The sequence below is a fragment of the Pelophylax lessonae genome, assembly GCF_965119305.1.
Source record: "Pelophylax lessonae genome assembly, chromosome: 10".
Lineage (NCBI taxonomy): Eukaryota > Metazoa > Chordata > Amphibia > Anura > Ranidae > Pelophylax > Pelophylax lessonae.
In genome coordinates, this window is record NC_138777.1 from 11490356 (window position 1) to 11509769 (window position 19414).

The 19414-nt window shown below is 45.4% G+C and overlaps 1 protein-coding gene across 4 annotated transcripts in view; it reads right to left on the reverse strand.

Moving 5' to 3' along the window:
- The window catches only part of NAV2 (neuron navigator 2), a 713755-nt gene that overhangs the window by 250412 nt on the left and 443929 nt on the right, over positions 1-19414 (reverse strand). Inside the window, exon 1 of one of the 4 annotated variants that reach the window (XM_082270273.1) lies at positions 5323-5454. The exons of the other annotated variants lie outside the window; for them this stretch is intronic. Within the exon in view, the coding sequence (XP_082126399.1) occupies positions 5323-5394 (72 nt within the window). The 5' untranslated portion in view covers positions 5395-5454. Of the gene's footprint in view, positions 1-5322; positions 5455-19414 lie in introns of those variants that run through there. 4 annotated transcript variants of the gene reach the window in all.

Below are 19414 nucleotides of genomic sequence, written 5' to 3' on the forward strand. Positions count from 1 at the left end.
TAAGGGGTGCTCTGATGGGGATATCTGATGTAGGGGGGGGGGGGGCTCTGATCGAGACATCTGATGTAGGGGGTACTCTGATGGGGATATCTGATGTAGGGGGGGCTCTGATGGGGACATCTGATGTAGGGGGTACTCTGATGGAGACATCTGACCTAGGGGGTGCTCTGATGGAGACATCTGACCTAGGGGGTGCTCTGATGGAGACATCTGACCTAGGGGGTGCTCTGATGGAGACATCTGACCTAGGGGGTGCTCTGATGGGGACATCTGATGTAGGGGGTGCTCTGATGGGGACATCTGATGTAGGGGGTGCTCTGATGGGGAAATCTGATGTAGGGGGGTGCTCTGATGGGGACATCTGATGTAGGGGGGTGCTGTGATGGGGACATTTGATGTAGGGGGTGCTCTGATGGGGACATCTGATGTAGGGGGTGCTCTTGATGGGGACATCTGATGTAGGGGCGTGCTCTGATGGGGACATCTAATGTAGGGGGTGCTCTGATGGGGACATCTGATGTAGGGGGGTGCTCTGATGGGGACATCTGATGTAGGGGGTGCTGTGATGGGGATAGCTGATGTAGGGGGGGGGTTCTGATCGAGACATCTGATGTAGGGGGGGCTCTGATCGAGACATCTGATGTAGGGGGGGCTCTGATCGAGGCATCTGATGTAGGGGGGGCTCTGATCGAGACATCTGATGTAGGGGCTGCCCTGATCGAGACATCTGATGTAGGGGGTGCTCTGATGTTGACATCTGATGTAGGGGGGGGGTTCTGATCAAGACATCTGATGTAGGGGGTGCCCTGATCGAGACATCTGATGTAGGGGGTGCTCTGATGGGGACATCTGATGTAGGGGGTGCTCTGATGGGGACATCTGATGTAGGGGGGGCTCTGATCGAGACATCTGATGTAGGGGGGGCTCTGATCGAGACATCTGATGTAGGGGGTGCCCTGATCGAGACATCTGATGTAGGGGGTGCTCTGATGGGGACATCTGATGTAGGGGGGGGCTCTGATGGAGACATCTGATGTAGGGGGTGCTCTAAAGGGGACATCTGATGTAGGGGGTGCTCTAAAGGGGACATCTGATGTAGGGGGTGCTCTGATGGCGACATTTGATGTAGGGGGTACTCCGATGGAGACATCTGATGTAGGGGGTACTTTGATGGAGACATCTGATGTAGGGGGTACTCTGATGGAGACATCTGATGTAGGGGGTACTCTGATGGAGACATCTGATGTAGGGGGTACTCTGATGGAGACATCTGATGTAGGGGGTACTCTGATGGAGACATCTGATGTTGGGGGTACTCAGATGGAGACATCTGATGTAGAGGGTACTCAGATGGAGACATCTGATGTAGGAGGTGCTTTGATGGAGACATCCGATGTAAGGAGGGGACTCTGATGGGAACATCCAATGTGAGGAGGGCACTCTGATGGGAACATCCAATGTAGGGGGTGCTTTGATGGCGACATTTGATGTAGGGGGTACTCCGATGGCGACATTTGATGTAGGGGGTACTCCGATGGAGACATCTGATGTAGGGGGTACTTTGATGGAGACATCTGATGTAGGGGGTACTCTGATGGAGACATCTGATGTAGGGGGTACTCTGATGGAGACATCTGATGTAGGGGGTACTCTGATGGAGACATCTGATGTAGGGGGTACTCAGATGGAGACATCTGATGTAGAGGGTACTCAGATGGAGACATCTGATGTAGGAGGTGCTCTGATGGGGACATCCGATGTAAGGAGGGCACTCTGATGGGAACATCCAATGTGAGGAGGGCACTCTGATGGGAACATCCAATGTAGGGGGTGCTTTGATGGGGACATCTAATTTAGGGGGTGCTTTGATGGGGACATCTGATGTAGGGGGTGCTTTGATGGGGACATCTGATGTAGGGGGTGCTCTGATGGGGACATCTGATGTAGGGGGTGCTCTGATGGGGACATCTGATGTAGGAGGTGCTCTGATGGGGACATCTGATGTAGGGGGTGCTTTGATGGGGACATCTGATGTAGGAGGTGCTCTGATGGGGACATCTGATGTAGGGGGTGCTCTGATGGGGACATCTGATGTAAGGGGTGCTCTGATGGGGACATCTGATGTAGGCAGTGCTCTATTTTAATTATATAAAGTGCAGCTATTCTAAATAATGATACTGTTGCGGTATATTGTGATGTCAGTGATGTGTTCATGCAGACTTGTACATTAACTGAAAGGTCCACTTTAATAAGATTTAGGAACTGCTGGGGTCCCATAATGCGCTCTCCTCCCAGGCTCAGCAGTCAGATCTGAGTGTGACAGGCTGACTGTACAGTGAATGACCCCCATGTCTGGGTGTCATGTAACAAAGCATGAAAACACATTCCCCAGGCTCTGCTCATCAGTGAGTGGCGGTCGGCCGTGTGACTCAGGAGTAGATGACAATGATTCAGAGAGCTGTCAGAGCCCCCCTTGTTCTATACAGGGGGGCACACTGCCTGCAGCCTGCTCCTTCCATTGTCAGCTGACAGCCCCTTGTCACACAATCCACCGCCATGAATAGGAATGATGGGTTCTGCTCTCCCTGTGGAAGAGGGAAAGGTCACAGAACAATGGTACTTCCCAGAAATGGATCCCGCTGACTCATGTTCATAGTGTGATATCTGAAAACACCGGAATACAAGGACAGCCCGGCTGTACTGAGCAGTGACTACGCAGATTATTACTATATTTATATAGCGCCAACAGTTTGCACAGCACTTTACAATATAAAGGAAAACAGTACAGCACAATTCAATACAAGAGGGTTAGGAAGGCCCTGCTCCTGGGAGCTTACAATCTAATAGGGAGGAGCTGGTGGAACAAAATGTAATAACTGTCAGGGATGAACTGATGGGAGAAATAGAAGGTTCAGGTTGTTTGGTTATTAGCTGAAGGCAGAATAGGCTTCGCTGAAGAGATGAATATTCAGGTGTCACCTAAAAGTGGACAGAGTAGGAGATAGAAGGACTGGTTGGGGTAGGGAGTTCCAGGGAATGGGAGAGGCTCTGGAGAAGTCTTGGAGATGAGCATGGGAGGAGGAGACAATGGAGCCAGTATATAAACATAGTGGTGGCCATATTGGGTAATCAGCTATAAATTCTCCTGATTTTTAAAATATAACTAAAGGCAAAACTTTTTATTTTTTTAGTTTTTGAATAGAGTGGTTTGGTTATGGGACTGGAAGTGAAGGGTAATGGGACACAGATAGCGAAAAATAATCTTATAGGGGTATATCACCCCCTCGGGTATATCCCCCCCCCCCCACCCTTACTCTATCCAAAATGAGAAGAAAAGAAAAAGTTTTGCCTATAGTTCTACTTTAAGATTTGTAAGTAAGAGGGACATTTTATAAATCTATTCCCCTATACCAGGGATCCTCAACTACAGCCCTCCAGCTGTTGCGGAACTACACATCCCATGAGGCATTGTAAAACTCTGACATTCACAGACATGACTAGGCATGATGGGAATTGTAGTTCCTGAACAACTGGAGGGCCAAATTTTGAAGACCCATGCCGCCTATACATACAACACTCACCTCAATGTCACATCATCCTTATCATATTACTATGTTAGGCTCCATTCACATAAGCGTGTCTTCAAAGTCGCACTGGACGCGACTTTTGGTGCAATTTTGATCTGACTTTACATTCTATGGATCAAAGTCGCATCAAAAGTCGCACCAAAGTAGTGCAGGAACCTTTTTGAAAGTCACTGAGACTTTAGGTCGCACAGATTTGAATGGGTGCCATTGAAAAGAATGGAATGCGACTTTGACGTCCAAAGTCGCATGACAAATCGCACAAGTATGAATAGAGCCAAAGGCAGAAAGAAACATTGTCAACCAAAATGTGATACAATGAAAACACAAAATAAGTGTCACTAAAAGTAAAAACTTTTTTCAGTTTTGGACAGAGTGGAGAGGGATTAGAACCCCTGTCAGTTTTTATTGCTGTCTGTGTCCCCATTAGGGAGAGTCCCCCTCTCTATTTGTCCTGTTTACCGTTATCATTGAAAGTGAAATTAAAAGAAAATCGCAAATTTTGGAACGTCTCCAGAACAGAAATAGAGGGGGAATCTTCCAATGGGACACAACCAGGGATTCCCTCACTTTGGATTGATGGACCTTGCTTTGTGCACTGGTGAGCAGTCATATTGGAACAGGAAGGGACCTTCCCCAGAGGTCAGGCACGGATGTTGGACGAGAAGGCCTGGCTCGCAGTCTCTGCTCAAATTCATCCAATAGGTGTTCTATCGGCTTGAGGTCAAGACAGTCAAGTTCCTCCACCCCAAACTCACTCATCCATGTCTTTATGGACCTTGCATTGTGCACTGGTGTGCAGTCATGTTGGAACAGTAAGAGGCTATCCCCAAACTCTTCCCACAAAGTTGGGAGCATGAAAATGTCCAAAATGTCTTGTTATGCTGACGCCTTAAGAGTTCCCTTCACTGGAACTAAAGGGCCAAGCCCAACCCCTGAAAAACAACCCCACGCCATAATCCCCCCTCCACCAAATGATTTGGACCAGTGCACAAAGCAAGGTCCATAAAGACATGGATGAGGGAGTTTGGGGTGGAGGAACTTGACTGGCCTGCACAGAGTCCTGACCTCAACCCGATAGAACACCAATCATTTGGTGGAGGGGGAATTATGGTGTGGGGTTGTTTTTCATATATATGAACTTGCTGTATTTCAACCAGCCATGTGTATTCCTTCCTTTCCGGCAGAGGAATCAAGTGAGGAAAGTGAAAGTGTTGTTTAGCTTTGACCTCATATTATGCGTTTTTTTGGTAAATCTAACAGAAAATTATAGAAGAAGATTGAACATGTATGGCCAGCCTAAGACTGGGATGCCAGTAAAGTTCATGTGCGTGTAAAGGCAGGTGTCACAATACTTTTGACAATATAGTGTATATTAATTTCCTGAACAGGTAAACCTGTATATTACCAGCATGCAGTCAATGCTAAATAACAACACAAGTGTAGTCCAGAGCAGCCAATCAGAAATAACCTCTCAAGCTGGTCAAATCAGACTAATGCAAACTGGTTTCTGAGTGGCTGTTGGGAAGGGTTGGGGGGGAGGGGAAATCACTGTTCTATGCTGTTTATAAACAAAATCACAACTAGTTCATGTTTACATAACAAAAAACAACAAACGTTTCTAAAATCCTGACACCAGAAGAGAAATATTCTGTATAGAAACAACAATCAGCCCCTCCACCGCCTCCAGACATCCCACCACTTCCTATCAGACATACAGAGAACATGCAGATCTTACTTTCTTATACTGATTGAAGGAAATTTTACTCCCATTCCGTTCAGGCACCCAAAATCTCAAGCTTGCGGGCATTGCACACGGGCGGGCAGGGGCCGGAGAGATGAGAGAGGAGTGTGAGGCTGTGGGGGCCCCGCTCTGGGGTTATGTGTCAGGCTATACGGGGGGTAATTTTAGCCTTGGAGCCATGAGATTTCATTACACGGCAGGTTCTCTCAGATTGGACTCCGCGTAGAACGGACCCTCCCTACTGGATTCTCTGCCAAATTCACACATCCTTGGCGGGACTTCACACAAACTTTGAATGTTATCCCTTCCTGTCCCACCTTATCTCACTATTTAAAGGGATAGTAGCTTTTAGACATGCAAAATAAATAAATAAATAAAATAAAAAGGTATCTAAGCCCCAAAAATCGCAGTGCGAACTGACAGTCCAGAGATAATTCAGGTAGCATTGGTGTGAACCACTATGCGATCCGATTCTGCTGCGGACCCAAAAAAGGGTCCTGTGTGTGTTCAGTCTGAATCAGATGCGAATTCAGCCATACAATCTGCATCGCACAGACATTGCATGATTTTCAGAGCTGTGCACTCCGAATAAAAGGCAGTGCCGCAAGTGGTATCTGTTTGTTATAATGTTGCAGTAGTATGAAGCAGGTTATACATTGTATCCTAATAGTTCCAATAGTATAACTGGTTTAACCATTTAATGCAGGGAAAAGATTTTTTTTCCAAAAAAGGAAATTTCCAAAAAAAAAGTCCTTCGATATGCTGAGTGCAATCGTTTTATTTTTTTTTTTTCTGGCATTTCCCCCCTATATGTTCACCTGAAATCCTGCCAGTAACACACTTCTTGCCCTCTTGTCCACCAAAACAGGAAGGGGGGGGGGGATCCTCCAATGGGGACACTAGTTCCAGTGACAACTATTTAAACCGGAGTTCTATTAGAATAGAGCTATCTATCAGATTCTGCAACCAGAAATGACATTCGGACAAAAACAACTTACTGCGCATGCGGTCCAACATGGTCGCTATGCGATCCAAAATGGCCGCTATTTGTTCCAATAGGTTTCTCAATGTGACAAAACACGAAGCAGAGGCAGACATCTTCTTACACCCACGCAAGTCTTGAATTATACATTTATTTTAGCAGTAAACTCACCTTATATACTGAAATAGACTATTTCACCTCGACCGCCTGAAATAGTCTATTTCATTATATAATCAGTTTGTCGCTGAGCAGTGCGGGGTGTACCAAGATGGCCGTCATCACCTTCTACCTGCCGGTTTCTCGCATACTTACTAGAATACAATAATAATAGAAATGTAATACTGTGATTCAGTATATAACGTAAGTTTACTGCTAAAATAAGTTTAACATTCAAGACTTGCGTGGGTGTAAGAAGATGTCCCCCTCTGATTCTAGTATTCTACCTGACCACTACACAGACCTACCTGACTCCTACAGTGACCACTACACTGACCTACCTGTCCTTTATAGGGACCTACACAGACCTACCTGACCACTACACAGACCTACCTGACTCCTACACTGACCTACCTGACTCCTACACTGACCTGCCTGATTCCTACAGTGACCACTACACAGACCTACCTGACTCCTACAGTGACCACTACACTGACCTACCTGACCTTTATAGGGACCTACACAGACCTACCTGACCACTACACAGACCAACCGGATTCCTACAGTGACCACTACACAGACCTACCTGAACACTACACAGACCTACCTGAACACTACACAGACCTACCTGAACACTACACAGACCAACCTGACCACTACACAGACCTACCTGAACACTACACAGACCAACCTGACCACTACACAGACCCACCTGACCACTACACAGACCTACCTGACCACTACACAGACCAACCTGACCACTACACAGACCTACCTGAACACTACACAGACTTGCCTAATTCCTACAGTGACCACTACACTGACCTACCTGATTCCTACACAGACCTACCTGATTCCTACAGTGACCACTACACTGACCTACCTGATTTCTACACAGACCTACCTGACCCCTACACTGACCTACCTGACCACTATAGGGAACTAACTGATTCCTACAGTGACCACTACATGACCTACCTGATTCCTACACTGACTTACCTGACCACTACACAGACCTACCTGATTCCTACAGTGACCACTACACTGACCTACCTGACCACTATAGGAACCTACTTGATCCCTACACAGATCTACCCGACCCCTACACTGACCTACTTGACCCCTACACAGACCTACCTGATTTCTACAGTGACCACTACACTGACCTACCTGACCACTATAGGAAGCTACCTGATTCCTACACAGACCTACCTGATTCCTACTAACTCTGACTGGAAAGTCGAGTACATCTGCTGAGAAGTGATCTCCAGCCCTCAGTACAGCCCTGCACTGCTCACACTCTCCCCCACCCCCCAAAGTACAATATAGATTGATGGATCCTCCTCATCTCTCCATGGCCTCCATGGTCAGGCTCTCCCCGGCACCGGACGTACAGCACGCTTTTAAAGTTCCGCTACTCGGTATTCCCCACCTGAAGGTTCACCAACAGCTGCCATACTTCTGCAATCTGCACAGTCCCTCCCCTTTCACCGTTCTCTCACACACAGGCTGCACCAGAGAGATCCGGGGGGGGGGGGGGGGGAACGATTGGACCGGAGGAATCCCAGGGGAGGGGGGAATAGGCTGCAACGCAAGGATATGCCTCATCGCTGGTGAAAGGGGAGGCAATAGGCCGCAACACAACATTTGGGATGGTGCAGGAATATTTCTGCACCCCATAAATGTTGCGCCCGGGGCAAGCGCACTGGCTGCCCCCCATGCTACACCACTGATCCTGGCTACCTTTGTGAAAGAACCTGTACAGTTTGTTGGGGTGTCAGTCACAATAAATGGCACTTTAACACACTGCACTGTGGTTCGCATGTTGATGCGCATTGGGGTTATGCAGTAAAATACACCTGTTGGGACCCATCTGAATGGGCCCTAAAAGTCAGACCCTGTGTCACTCACTCCTGCTCTCCAACATCTCTCATATTTTAGCAGCCAGAGGCAAGGCTATAGACAGCCTGATTTGCCATTTCAGCTGTTTTTTTTTTTTCAAAAGACGATGACCAACTAGTGATAATTACACAAATAAAAAAGCACTTTTGCCATTTTTATCACCTCTACAGGGAGGACTACACTGAGAAACAAACAAGTAAATAAACAAGACAGAAGGTGGCAGTATTTCCGCGCCAGACAAATGATCTGCTGCAAATTGACATCATGCATGTGTGTGTGTATGAACCGGCAGCAACGAATGAAGACAAAGTGCTCGGCTTTCTTGACAACAATTAAGCGATTCCATTTGGAGACCTGTTAAATGTAATGTAATAAGCCGCTGATTTGCCATCTGTTGAGCAGATGCTCGGCTTATTACAGTCTGTCGTCCTCGATCGTTCAGAAATCTGATTTGCGCAGTATGAATCTTCAAGGTGGAAACGTGATATAAAGAGGGGATCCGGAATCAGCAAGATGAAAATATTCAACCGAACGCAATGTGCTCTTCCAAACTACAGCTGATGTTTAATCTGCTTAGTTTGCCCCCCCCAAAATCAACATGCTGATGAAATGTTTAAAGGGTAACTCCACTTTTGTGGGGAAAAACTTAGCAAATAAAGAAAAAAAATAACATAACGCATACAATTGTTACACAATTCATTATAATTGAATGTTATAAAAAAGGACCTTTTCTTTTCAATCTGCAGTCTGTCATTTTTGGTAAAATGCAAAATGGCCGCCTGGAGGAGCTCTGTAACCGGAATGGCCAGATGGTATACAAAGCGCTAAGACTGCGAGCCAGGCCTTCTCTCCAACATCAGTGCCTGACCTCACATATGCACTTCTGGAAGAACGGTCAAACATTCCCATAGACACTCCTAAACCTTGTGAAGAGTTGAAGCTGTTATAGCTGCAAAGGGTGGGCCAACTCAATATTGAACCCTACGGACTAAGACTGGGATGCCATTAAAGTTCATGTGTGTGTAAAGGCAGGCGTCCCAATACTTTTGGTAATAAAGCGTATATATATATATATTAGGGATGGGCCGATTACCAGCAATGCCGTCCCACCGGGAGACCCGGGCATTCTACCTGCATGTAGTAAAAAATATACCAAAGGTATATTCCCCGCGCCTGATGGTATATATATATATATAAATAAATAGGTATATTTACCAGCAAGCGCTATAGGTAGCCTCACTATAAGGCTACTATTGCCAAACATTCTACCTGCATGGCCGCTGAAGAGAAGACCCGATCAAAGCCGCATTCGGCTCTGATCAGGTCTACATGTAAAAAACCAGGAAGTGTTGTCATGACATCACTTCCGGGTACTTGGCGGCAAATTCAAAAAAATGCCAAGTTTGGCTGTTTTGAATGCTTTTAAGTGCAGAGGAGGGGTTTTAAATGTCCGAAAATATCGGCCAATATCGGCCGATACTGATATCCGATGACCAAAATATCGGTATAGGTAATAAAAAACTATATTGGTCGATCACTAATATATATGTATGTATGTATGTATGTGTGTGTATATATATATATATATATATATATATATATATATATATATATATATATACACACATATACAGTTACTGTGTGTATGTGTGTATATATATATATATATATATATATATATATACATACATACATACATACATACATACACACACACACACACACATACACACACACATATATATATATATATATATATACATATAAACTACTGTATTTTCCGGCATATAAGACAACTGGGCGTATAAGACAACCCCCCTAATTTTCATCTACCGGTAATACTTATACTTAGGTTACCATGGAGATATTATACTCGGCGTATAAGACGACCCCCCATTTTTGGGGGATTTTTTTGAGGTTCAAAAGTAGTCTTATACGCCAGAAAATACAGTATATAGATTTAGGCCTGGTACACACAATGAGATTATCAGATGAATGATTTTATGCATGCTAGTCTCCATATCGAAAAAACAGAGGTTACAAAAGTTATGAAAATTCTGGTACGACAGAATAAAATTTTGGAAGAATTGGGTTGTATTGTACTTATATTGTATATTTTTGGATGAAGCCTGTACTGATTTGAAAAAAATTCCACAAGAAAATGTTTGTGTTTGTCCCTTTGGAAAACTTCAGAGGAAAGCTGTGTGCTAATGATCAGATTATCGTACGATCGCTTCGTATGCGTTATTGCTTTGTATGATTTTTCTGATCGAGTGTACGGGCCTTTACCCTCTTTACCTGAGGAGAACAAGCAAAATGTCTTGTTATCTTATCGGTCACAGATGAGGTCACATACCTTCCCCCTTGTAAAGGGAAGATGAAGCAAGGTGAATTCCTGTATAAACATCCTAAAGAGGCCACTCTGGAAGCCCTCAGAATTAATCCTGGAAATGGAGTGTTTGAACATTTATTAGTGGTAGCGGGCCTGAGAAGAGCCCATAGTAGTCAACATGAGCAGTCTTTAGTAACGTTTGGCTGATCAAAGGCAGATTATATCAAAGGCCAGCGCCTGACACTAAGGATTCCACTCAGACAAGCAGGACCAAGGAAGAACCCAACAAAAAGATCAGGAGTAACCCTTTCCCTGCCGGCACAATGACAATAAGTACATAGTGTCTCCCTTCAGTTCCAAATCTCAGGGTGCATGCTAGGACTTGTAGTCCCTCAGAGGATAAAGGCCCGCTAGCTGTTCTCTCATCTGATTTGTGCACCACTTCAAAGGGAATTATTAGGCTTCACGATTAAAATATTATTGGAGGATTAGAAGGAGCTCAAGTCTGAACTTGTTTGTATCAAGAAGTGTTTTATATCAAAAGACTTAAATCATAAAAAGTTATTTTAGGTGAGCGATAATATTCACACCGGAACTGTAACTGTGCCGCCTTCCTCTCTGGCTGCTGTGCCATGTGAACATAATTAGGGTGAGTCCCCACGGGTGCTGGATGCAGAACGGGGAAAACCTTTGGCCTGCGCTTTGCCTACAGTCCTCTAGGCTCCATGTGTGCTAGAGGTTTTTTTTAAAGTGATTGTAAAGTCTCTTTTTTTCTATAAAGAGGTTGTAAACCCACTCTGATAACTTGTACCTATAGGCAAGCCTAAGACTTACCTATAGGTGCTGTAAATATCTCCTAAACTTGCAGCGTTTAGGAGATATTTACATTGCATGCAGCCGATGACGTAATCAGCTGCATGCACTCTGAAGAAACGGCACGGGCCTTTTCCGTGACCGTCGGCTCCTGCGCGTATGCGCGAGAGTGATGTCACGCGGCTCTGGCCAGTCGGACAGCCGGAGTCCGCAGACCCATAAGGAAGACAGGCGAAGATGGATGCGAGGACAACGCAGGCTTCGTTTGTAAGTAAGTGTCACATAATGTTCTAGTATGCGATGCATACACTATCTCACAAAAGTGAGTGCACCCCTCACATTTTTGTAAATATTTTATTCTATCTTTTCATGTGACAACACTGAAGAAATGACACTTTGCTACAATGTAAAGTAGTGAGTGTACAGCTTGTATAACAGTGTAAATTTGCTGTCCCCTCAAAATAACTCAACACACGGTCATTAATGTCTAAACCGCTGGCAAGAAAAGTGAGTACACCCCTAAGTGACAATGTCCAAATTGGGCCCAAAGTATTTTCCAGCACTGCCTTAACCCTCTTGTGGGCATGGAGTTCACCAGAGCTTCACAGGTTGCCACTGGAGTCCTCTTCCACTCCTCCATGATGACATCACAGAGCTGGTGGATGTTAGAGACCTTGCGCTCCTCCACCTTCCATTTGAGGATGCCCCACAGATGCTCAATAGGGTTTAGGTCTGGAGACATGCTTGGCCAGTCCATCATCTTTAACCTTTAGCTTCTTCAGCCAGGTAGTGGTCATCTTGGAGGTGTGTTAGTGAGGAATTCTGCCCTGCGGCCCAGTCTCTGAAGGAAGGGGATCATGCTCTGCTTCAGTATGTCACAGTACATGTTGGCATTCATGGTTCCCTCAATGAACTGTAGCTCCCCAGTGCCGGCAGCACTCATGCAGCCCCAGACCATGACGCTCCCACCACAATGCTAGACTGTAGGCAAGACACACTTGTCTTTGTACTCCTCACCTGGTTGCCGCCACACACGCTTGACACCGTCTGAACCAAATAAGTTTATCTTGGTCTCATCAGACCACAGGACATGGTTCCAGTAATCCATGTCCTTAGTCTGCTTGACTTCAACAAACTGTTAGTGAGCTTTCTTGTGCATCGTCTTTAGAAGAGGCTTCCTTCTGGGATGACAGCCATGCAGACCAATTTGATGCAGTGTGCGGCGTATGGTCTGAGCACTGACAGGCTGACCCCCCACCCCTTCAACCTCTGCAACAATGCTGGCAGCACTCGTACGTCTATTTCCCAAAGAAAACGTCTGGATATCACGCTGAGCACGCGCACTCAACCTCTTTGGTCGACCATGGTGAGGCCTGTTCTGAGTGGAACCTGTCCTGTTAAACCGCTGTATGGTCTTGGCCACTGTGCTGCAGCTCAGTTTTCGGGTCTTGGCAATCTTCTTATAGCCTAGGCCATCTTAATGTAGAATAACAATTCTTTTTTTCAGATCCTCAGAGAGTTCTTTGCCATGAGGTGCCATGTTGAGCTTCCAGTGACCAGTATGAGAGAGTGAGAGCGATAACACCAAATATAACACAGGCAAAAAATTTGGGGGAGCATACCCATGTATTTCCAAAGCTGCTGCAGCTATGAACCAAAAGACATGTATATTAAAAAAGAATAGCGCGCAAATGCAAAAGAAATTACTACCAAATCTGAAAAGAGTCCATAAATAAAAATGGGGGTTTGGTCATGGGTATGCTCCCCCAAATTTTTTGAGCAGCAGATGAAAGGCTGGATTCATCTCTTTTTCATGGATAGTGTAGGACCCACTGATAATGGGGTACTTTGACGCAGTAGTGGGCTTGAGCACGATATGGCCATATGGTGGGACCAAACCCCCATTTTTATTTATGGACTCTTTTTAGATTTGGTAGTAATTTCTTTTGCATTTGCGCGCTATTCTTTTTTAATAACCAAATGTAACACACCTGCTCCCCATTCACACCTGAGACCTTGTAACACTAACGAGTCACATGACACCGGGGAGGAAAAATGGCTAATTGGGCCTTATTTGGACATTGTCACTTAGGGGTGTACTCACTTTTGTTGCCAGCGGTTTAGACATTAATGGCCGTGTGTTGTTATTTTGAGGGGACAGCAAATTTACACTGTTATACAAGCTGTACACTCACTACTTTACATTGTAGCAAAGTGTCATTTCTTCAGTGTTGTCACATGAAAAGATAGAATAAAATATTTACAAAAATGTGAGGGGTGTACTTACTTCTGTGAGATACTGTATATATATATATATATATATATATATATTTTTTTTTTTTTATTACTTTTAATTATGTTAACAAATATAAGGAGGAAGGAAATCAGATAATATAGTAAAATGGGATTGTCTGCAGCCCCCTCCCTCCCTGGACTGCACAGGAGTTCTGGGATTACAACCCCTTCAGAGCTGACCCTTCCCTGGGTGGAGGGGTCTTCCCTGTCTAGTCTACTTTGTATAATTGTGGATCAATAACTATTCTTTGAACTCTGTACAGGAAGTTATAATATAACATTTACTGCAGGACACAATCAACCATTCACCTATTCCTTATCAATGCAAACCAGACAGCTGTAAAAGCGCCTGGGCTGGGCAGAGCGCAGAGATCATTAAACTGGGTTTAGTCACCTTTATTGGCTCACCTAATGGTCTTTCCTGTGAGACCCCCCAGACCAATGAGAATATTGGATCTATCACATTACACACCACGGATCCTGGTGCTTGTGCTGCAATTACACCACAGACAAGTGTGGACAAGCTTACCGGGGGTCACTTTAGAAATAACTTCAGGTTATAGCGAACTTTCACCCAGTACAGCAACTTCTCTGCAGCTGGCTCCTCCCACTTCCTCTTCCACAATTTGATTTACAAAATGTTTTATTTTTTTTGTCCTTGAGTGACTTTTGTGCTGCAGCACTTCCTTCTTTCTTGCCCAGTTCATGTGCTAACAAGAAGCATGCTGATAGGAGGAGAGCATTGCGTGTTCTTACAATTATTTTGCATGCAATGTACCCATCCCTGGCACTGATAGCGCTGGGTTACTATATGTGCAGATGTGTGTCAGGGCTCCGGGCCCCACCAGTGACCTGCAGCACATCTGAAAGCAGGGCCGGGACAGGAGGGTTTATTGCAGGGATGGGGGCGCCTTGACCCTAAGCCTAAGGGAAAGGGGGTCACAGTTTGGCATCCTTGCCCTTGGTTCTGGATGACCTTGTCCCGGCACTGTCTAAAAGCATGTGCAGGGGGAGTACACGCATGCGCAAAAACGTTACATGTATGAGGTCCCGGATCTCAGGTTGATTGCACATGTGTGAAAAAAAAAAAACTTGGTGGTTGTAAACGTCTCAGTGAAGTGGCCGGCCTGAGGTGATACACAGAGATAAAGAAAATCCACCTGCATTAGTTGTACGTGGTTATCTGCAGTCATCTCTCCTCTACAGACAATCATTCTGTGCACAGGATTTACACAGCATTTCTGAGCTCCAGAAGGCAGATGATGAGGATCTAAAATCACACACTGCACAGCAGAGAGCTAAGTGTAATCTGAGACCTGAGTGGAGGGAATGCACACCCACCCCTACACAGTCTCACGGAGAAACATGCACAGCTGAGGCTGTCAATCACCTGCTGTGTTCTGGGGGGATATGGCCATCTCCCGGGATTGATTGGTTTTGGCATAGACTGTCAGAAGTGACCCATGCAGATAGCAGAGAAAGGACAGAGGAGACAGAAATCATGCTAAATTCTCTGGATTGAGAAATGTACACACTATACAAAAGAGAGGAGTATTAAATTAGAGCAGGGAGGTGCTATTGGTCTGAATGGATGGTGGGAGCTTCCCAACTTTAAGGGTTAACAAGTGGGTGATTGGTTGCTAGGACCATTCAACATCATAGCAACCAACTGGCCGATTGTTAACTCGAAAAGTGGAGCAGCCCCCGCTCTCTATGCAGACCAATTGTACCTCCCGCTCTCTGCCCTGCCATGAAGATGACAACAGTGGCGGGAGGAACAGAGGACACACACAGGCAGCTAAATGGCACAGCCGTGGTGATCCGGACAGGACTGTCACTTGGTCTGGATCCGGACCACGGTCCGCCATTTAGGGATGCCTTTTATAGAGTTTACTTAAGCTTGGGGTATAACAGGACAGCTATATAAAACATATACAGGTTCTAACCATTCCCTGTTAGTGTTGGTTCAAATGCGACTTGAGCAAACAATCACATAACAAGGTAAAATCACAATATTTTCAATGGTGCCTGTTCGCATCAATGGGATGTGTGGTGCGATTTTTGAAAATTTTCCTGTTCTACTCTGGTGCGATTTCAGTGTGATTCGGCTCCATAGAATACACTAACCACATCCAAAGTTTATCAAAGTCGCACTACATAGTCTCACTGAAAATCACATTAAAATTGCATCGCAGTAGTGTGAGCAGAAACGAATGCCTCGTACACACGCATTGATAGTTGGCCGTGAATTTTCGGCCAACGTCCGATCGGCCGATTTTCGGCTTGTTAGTATGATGCTTTCGACAACCGACTCCGACTTTTCGGCCGGAAAAAATCTGGTGTGCAGGCTATAAAATTTTTGTTGGCCGTCACCACAACGGCCGATTTTTCGTCAGTCAGTACAGATTTCGGCAGACAAAAATCTGACGAGCAAGACTGGGCATGCTCAGAGAAGAAAAAACACACGGAAAGTAACCCAGCACATGACATCACTTCTGAAGTAGATTTTTGTTGGCCGAGAAAATTCGTGTGCAGTCTAGGCACATTCCAACCAACACAACAACACTGGACAAAAGACGGCCGATCGGTCGGCCGATAATCGTTGCGTGTGTACGAGGCATTAGGCCGGGATCACATATGTGCAGCAGCAATTACCAGCAGGGGGTACGGTGCATTCCTGTTCACCTGTTCATGTGGGAATCAGGTCCGAATTTTTGGCTGAATTCGCACCTGAACCGAACCCAAACACACATAGGATGCTTTTAGAATGCAGACCGCGGCCGCCCCAGACATGTGTGAATCGGCTCCATTGAGAACCAGACACACTCACATGTCATGCAAACTTTTTTTTTTATTATTTAAAATAAAATAAATCGTTAGAGTGAGAAAACAACAATTTTAGCCCCAGACCTCCTCTGTAACTCTAAACTTGTAACCTGCAGAACATTTTAAATTGTCACCTATAGAGATTTTTAAGTCCTAATGTTTGTCGCCATTCCATGAGCATGGAAGCATTGGCTAACTTTACTGTTTTCTTCGTTTTTAATTAAAAAAGTGTATTTTTTTCTAAAAAAAAAAAATAGCGTTTGTAAGACCGCTGCGCAAATACAGTGTGACAAAGTATTGCAATTATCTCCATTTTATTGGGGTTTGGGGTTTCTAAGTAATTTTCTAGCAAAAAATACTGAATTTGGTCCTTAAGTGGTTAAGTAAAAACTGTAAAATGTTGGATTTGCCATCACTTTTTGTTCAGCTGACAATTTTTATTAGGAAAAGTAGAGATGGTGAATCCCCCCCCGACCCCCCCCCCCCCCCGGGGACTCAGGTAATATATAACCTACACAGGCTCATTTTTGGTTACAAATTCACTAACTATTTTGCCAATTTTATATAAAAGCCCCTTTAATGTGAAATCAGGTTTACTTGGTAAGACTTGCACATCTGAACCCCATAGTGTCCTCGGCGGCAGCAGCAGAAGAGAATGTTGAAGTGGGCACGCTTCCTTTGTTCACAATATTGAGTAATTACCCTTAAACTGACCTTAAAAAAACTCGCCCATTGCATAAAGCAAAGACAGTCCACAGTTAGCTCTCTGCCAGCTCAGCACAGCATGGAGGGGCTTCAACTGCAAATTAGGTTGGTCCTACAAGAGGACGTCTCTCACCGTGAGGAAGAGGAAGAGCTCTGCCAATCAGAAAGCAGAAGGGACTCCCCATGGCTATTCTGACTCAGCCATCAAAGAGACGGCAAGTGGGGAGCGTTCCCTTTTCTTTAGAGAGAGGGACATTTTCCAACCTCTTTGAAGAACAGGTTTCAAAAGACATAGGAAGCATTTTGAACATCTTCAGGGTCTGGAGGTCTTCCCCAGGTGGTTTTACAGTCACAGGCGAGGCTCCATTATCTTAAATGTTATCCTAAATCTAGTTGTCAGCACTTAAACCAGATACCAGACACACTCCACCAGAGGAGAGTCTACAAATCTCTGTATGAAATGTGACCCAGACAAGGTGTGCAAATGTAAAAGTCATTCCAAATGACTTCCATGTAAATCCTACAATAGCTATTCAATATGAATACTCACTGACAATACAGTAGAATTTCACTTCAAGGCAGCTGTAATTATTTTATGGTCTGCTTTTATTTATTATTATAGGAGAAGTATGGGGAAAGCATGTTTGGCTGTACTTCTCCTGTGGATCATAGGATGGCCGTATGTTCGGCACCCCAGTGACCCGTTTTCAGGAGACAGAGGGCTGAAGCTGGGTGTTAGCTGAGGCCACAGGTTCTGGAAGGATCGCCCACATGCCTGGACCGGCACCTGGCTCAGTCACTAAGCGAGCCGTTCCACAGACTCAAATGAGCCACTGCCTGTGTGATGTGGACAACCTAGAGAAGGACCCCTCCAGGAGGAGAAAGACCCAGTGCTTGGAGATCACAAGACCGTGGGTTCAAGAAAGTAAAAGTGGGAGAGAGAATTCGAGAGAAATATTAGAAATTAGAGTTTTTTTTTTTTGTTGTTGCAATCAGTTAGAGGGATGAGGGAGGAAGGGCTGGAAGGGGAGATCCATTATACTGGAGTTGGGCTTTAAAGTGGTTGGAAACATCAGACATGAAATATGCACAAGGCATATCCCTCTATACTTCCCTCTATACTGTGCATTTTGACTGTGTATGTAGCAGTTTGCCTGGAGTTGGGCTTTAACTAGAGCAGTGGTCTCCAAACTGCAGACCTTTGCTTGCCTTTATCTGGCCCTTGGGGCATTATTTCACCAACTGACACCAATGATGGGGCACTATTCCTCTCACTGACACCAATGATGGGGCGCTATTCTTCCAACTGACACTAACAATGGGGCACTATTCCTCCCACTGACACCAATGATGGGGCACTATTCCTCCCACTGACACCAATGATGGGGCACTATTCCTCCCACTGACACCAATGATGGGGCACTATTCCTCCCACTAACACCAATGATGGGGCACCATTCCTCCCACTGATACCAACGATGGGGCACTATTCCTTCCACTGACACCAACAATGGGGCACAATTCCTGCCCCTGACATCAATGATGGGGTACTATTCCTCTCACAGACTCCAATGATGTGGCACTATTCCTCCTACTGACACCAATGATGGGGCACTATTCCTCCCACTGACACCAATGATGGGGCACTATTCCTCCCACTGACACCAATGATAGGGCACTATTCCTCCCACTGACACCAATGATGGGGCACTATTCCTGCCACTGACACCAATGATGGGGCAACATTCCTCCCACTGACACCAATGATGGGGCACTATTCCTCCCAATGACACTAAAAATGGGGCACTATTCCTGCCACTGACACCAATGATGGGGCACTATTCCTCCCAATGACACTAAAAATGGGGCACTATTCCTGCCACTGACACCAATGATGGGCCACTATTCCTCCCACTGACAGCAATAATAGGGAGAATTTTCCTCCCACTGACACCAATGATGAGGCACTATTCCTTCCACTGACACTAACAATGGGGCACTATTCCTCCCAATGACACTAACAATGGGGCACTGGTCCTACCATTAAAAGCATTGATGGGGTATTTTTTACTGCC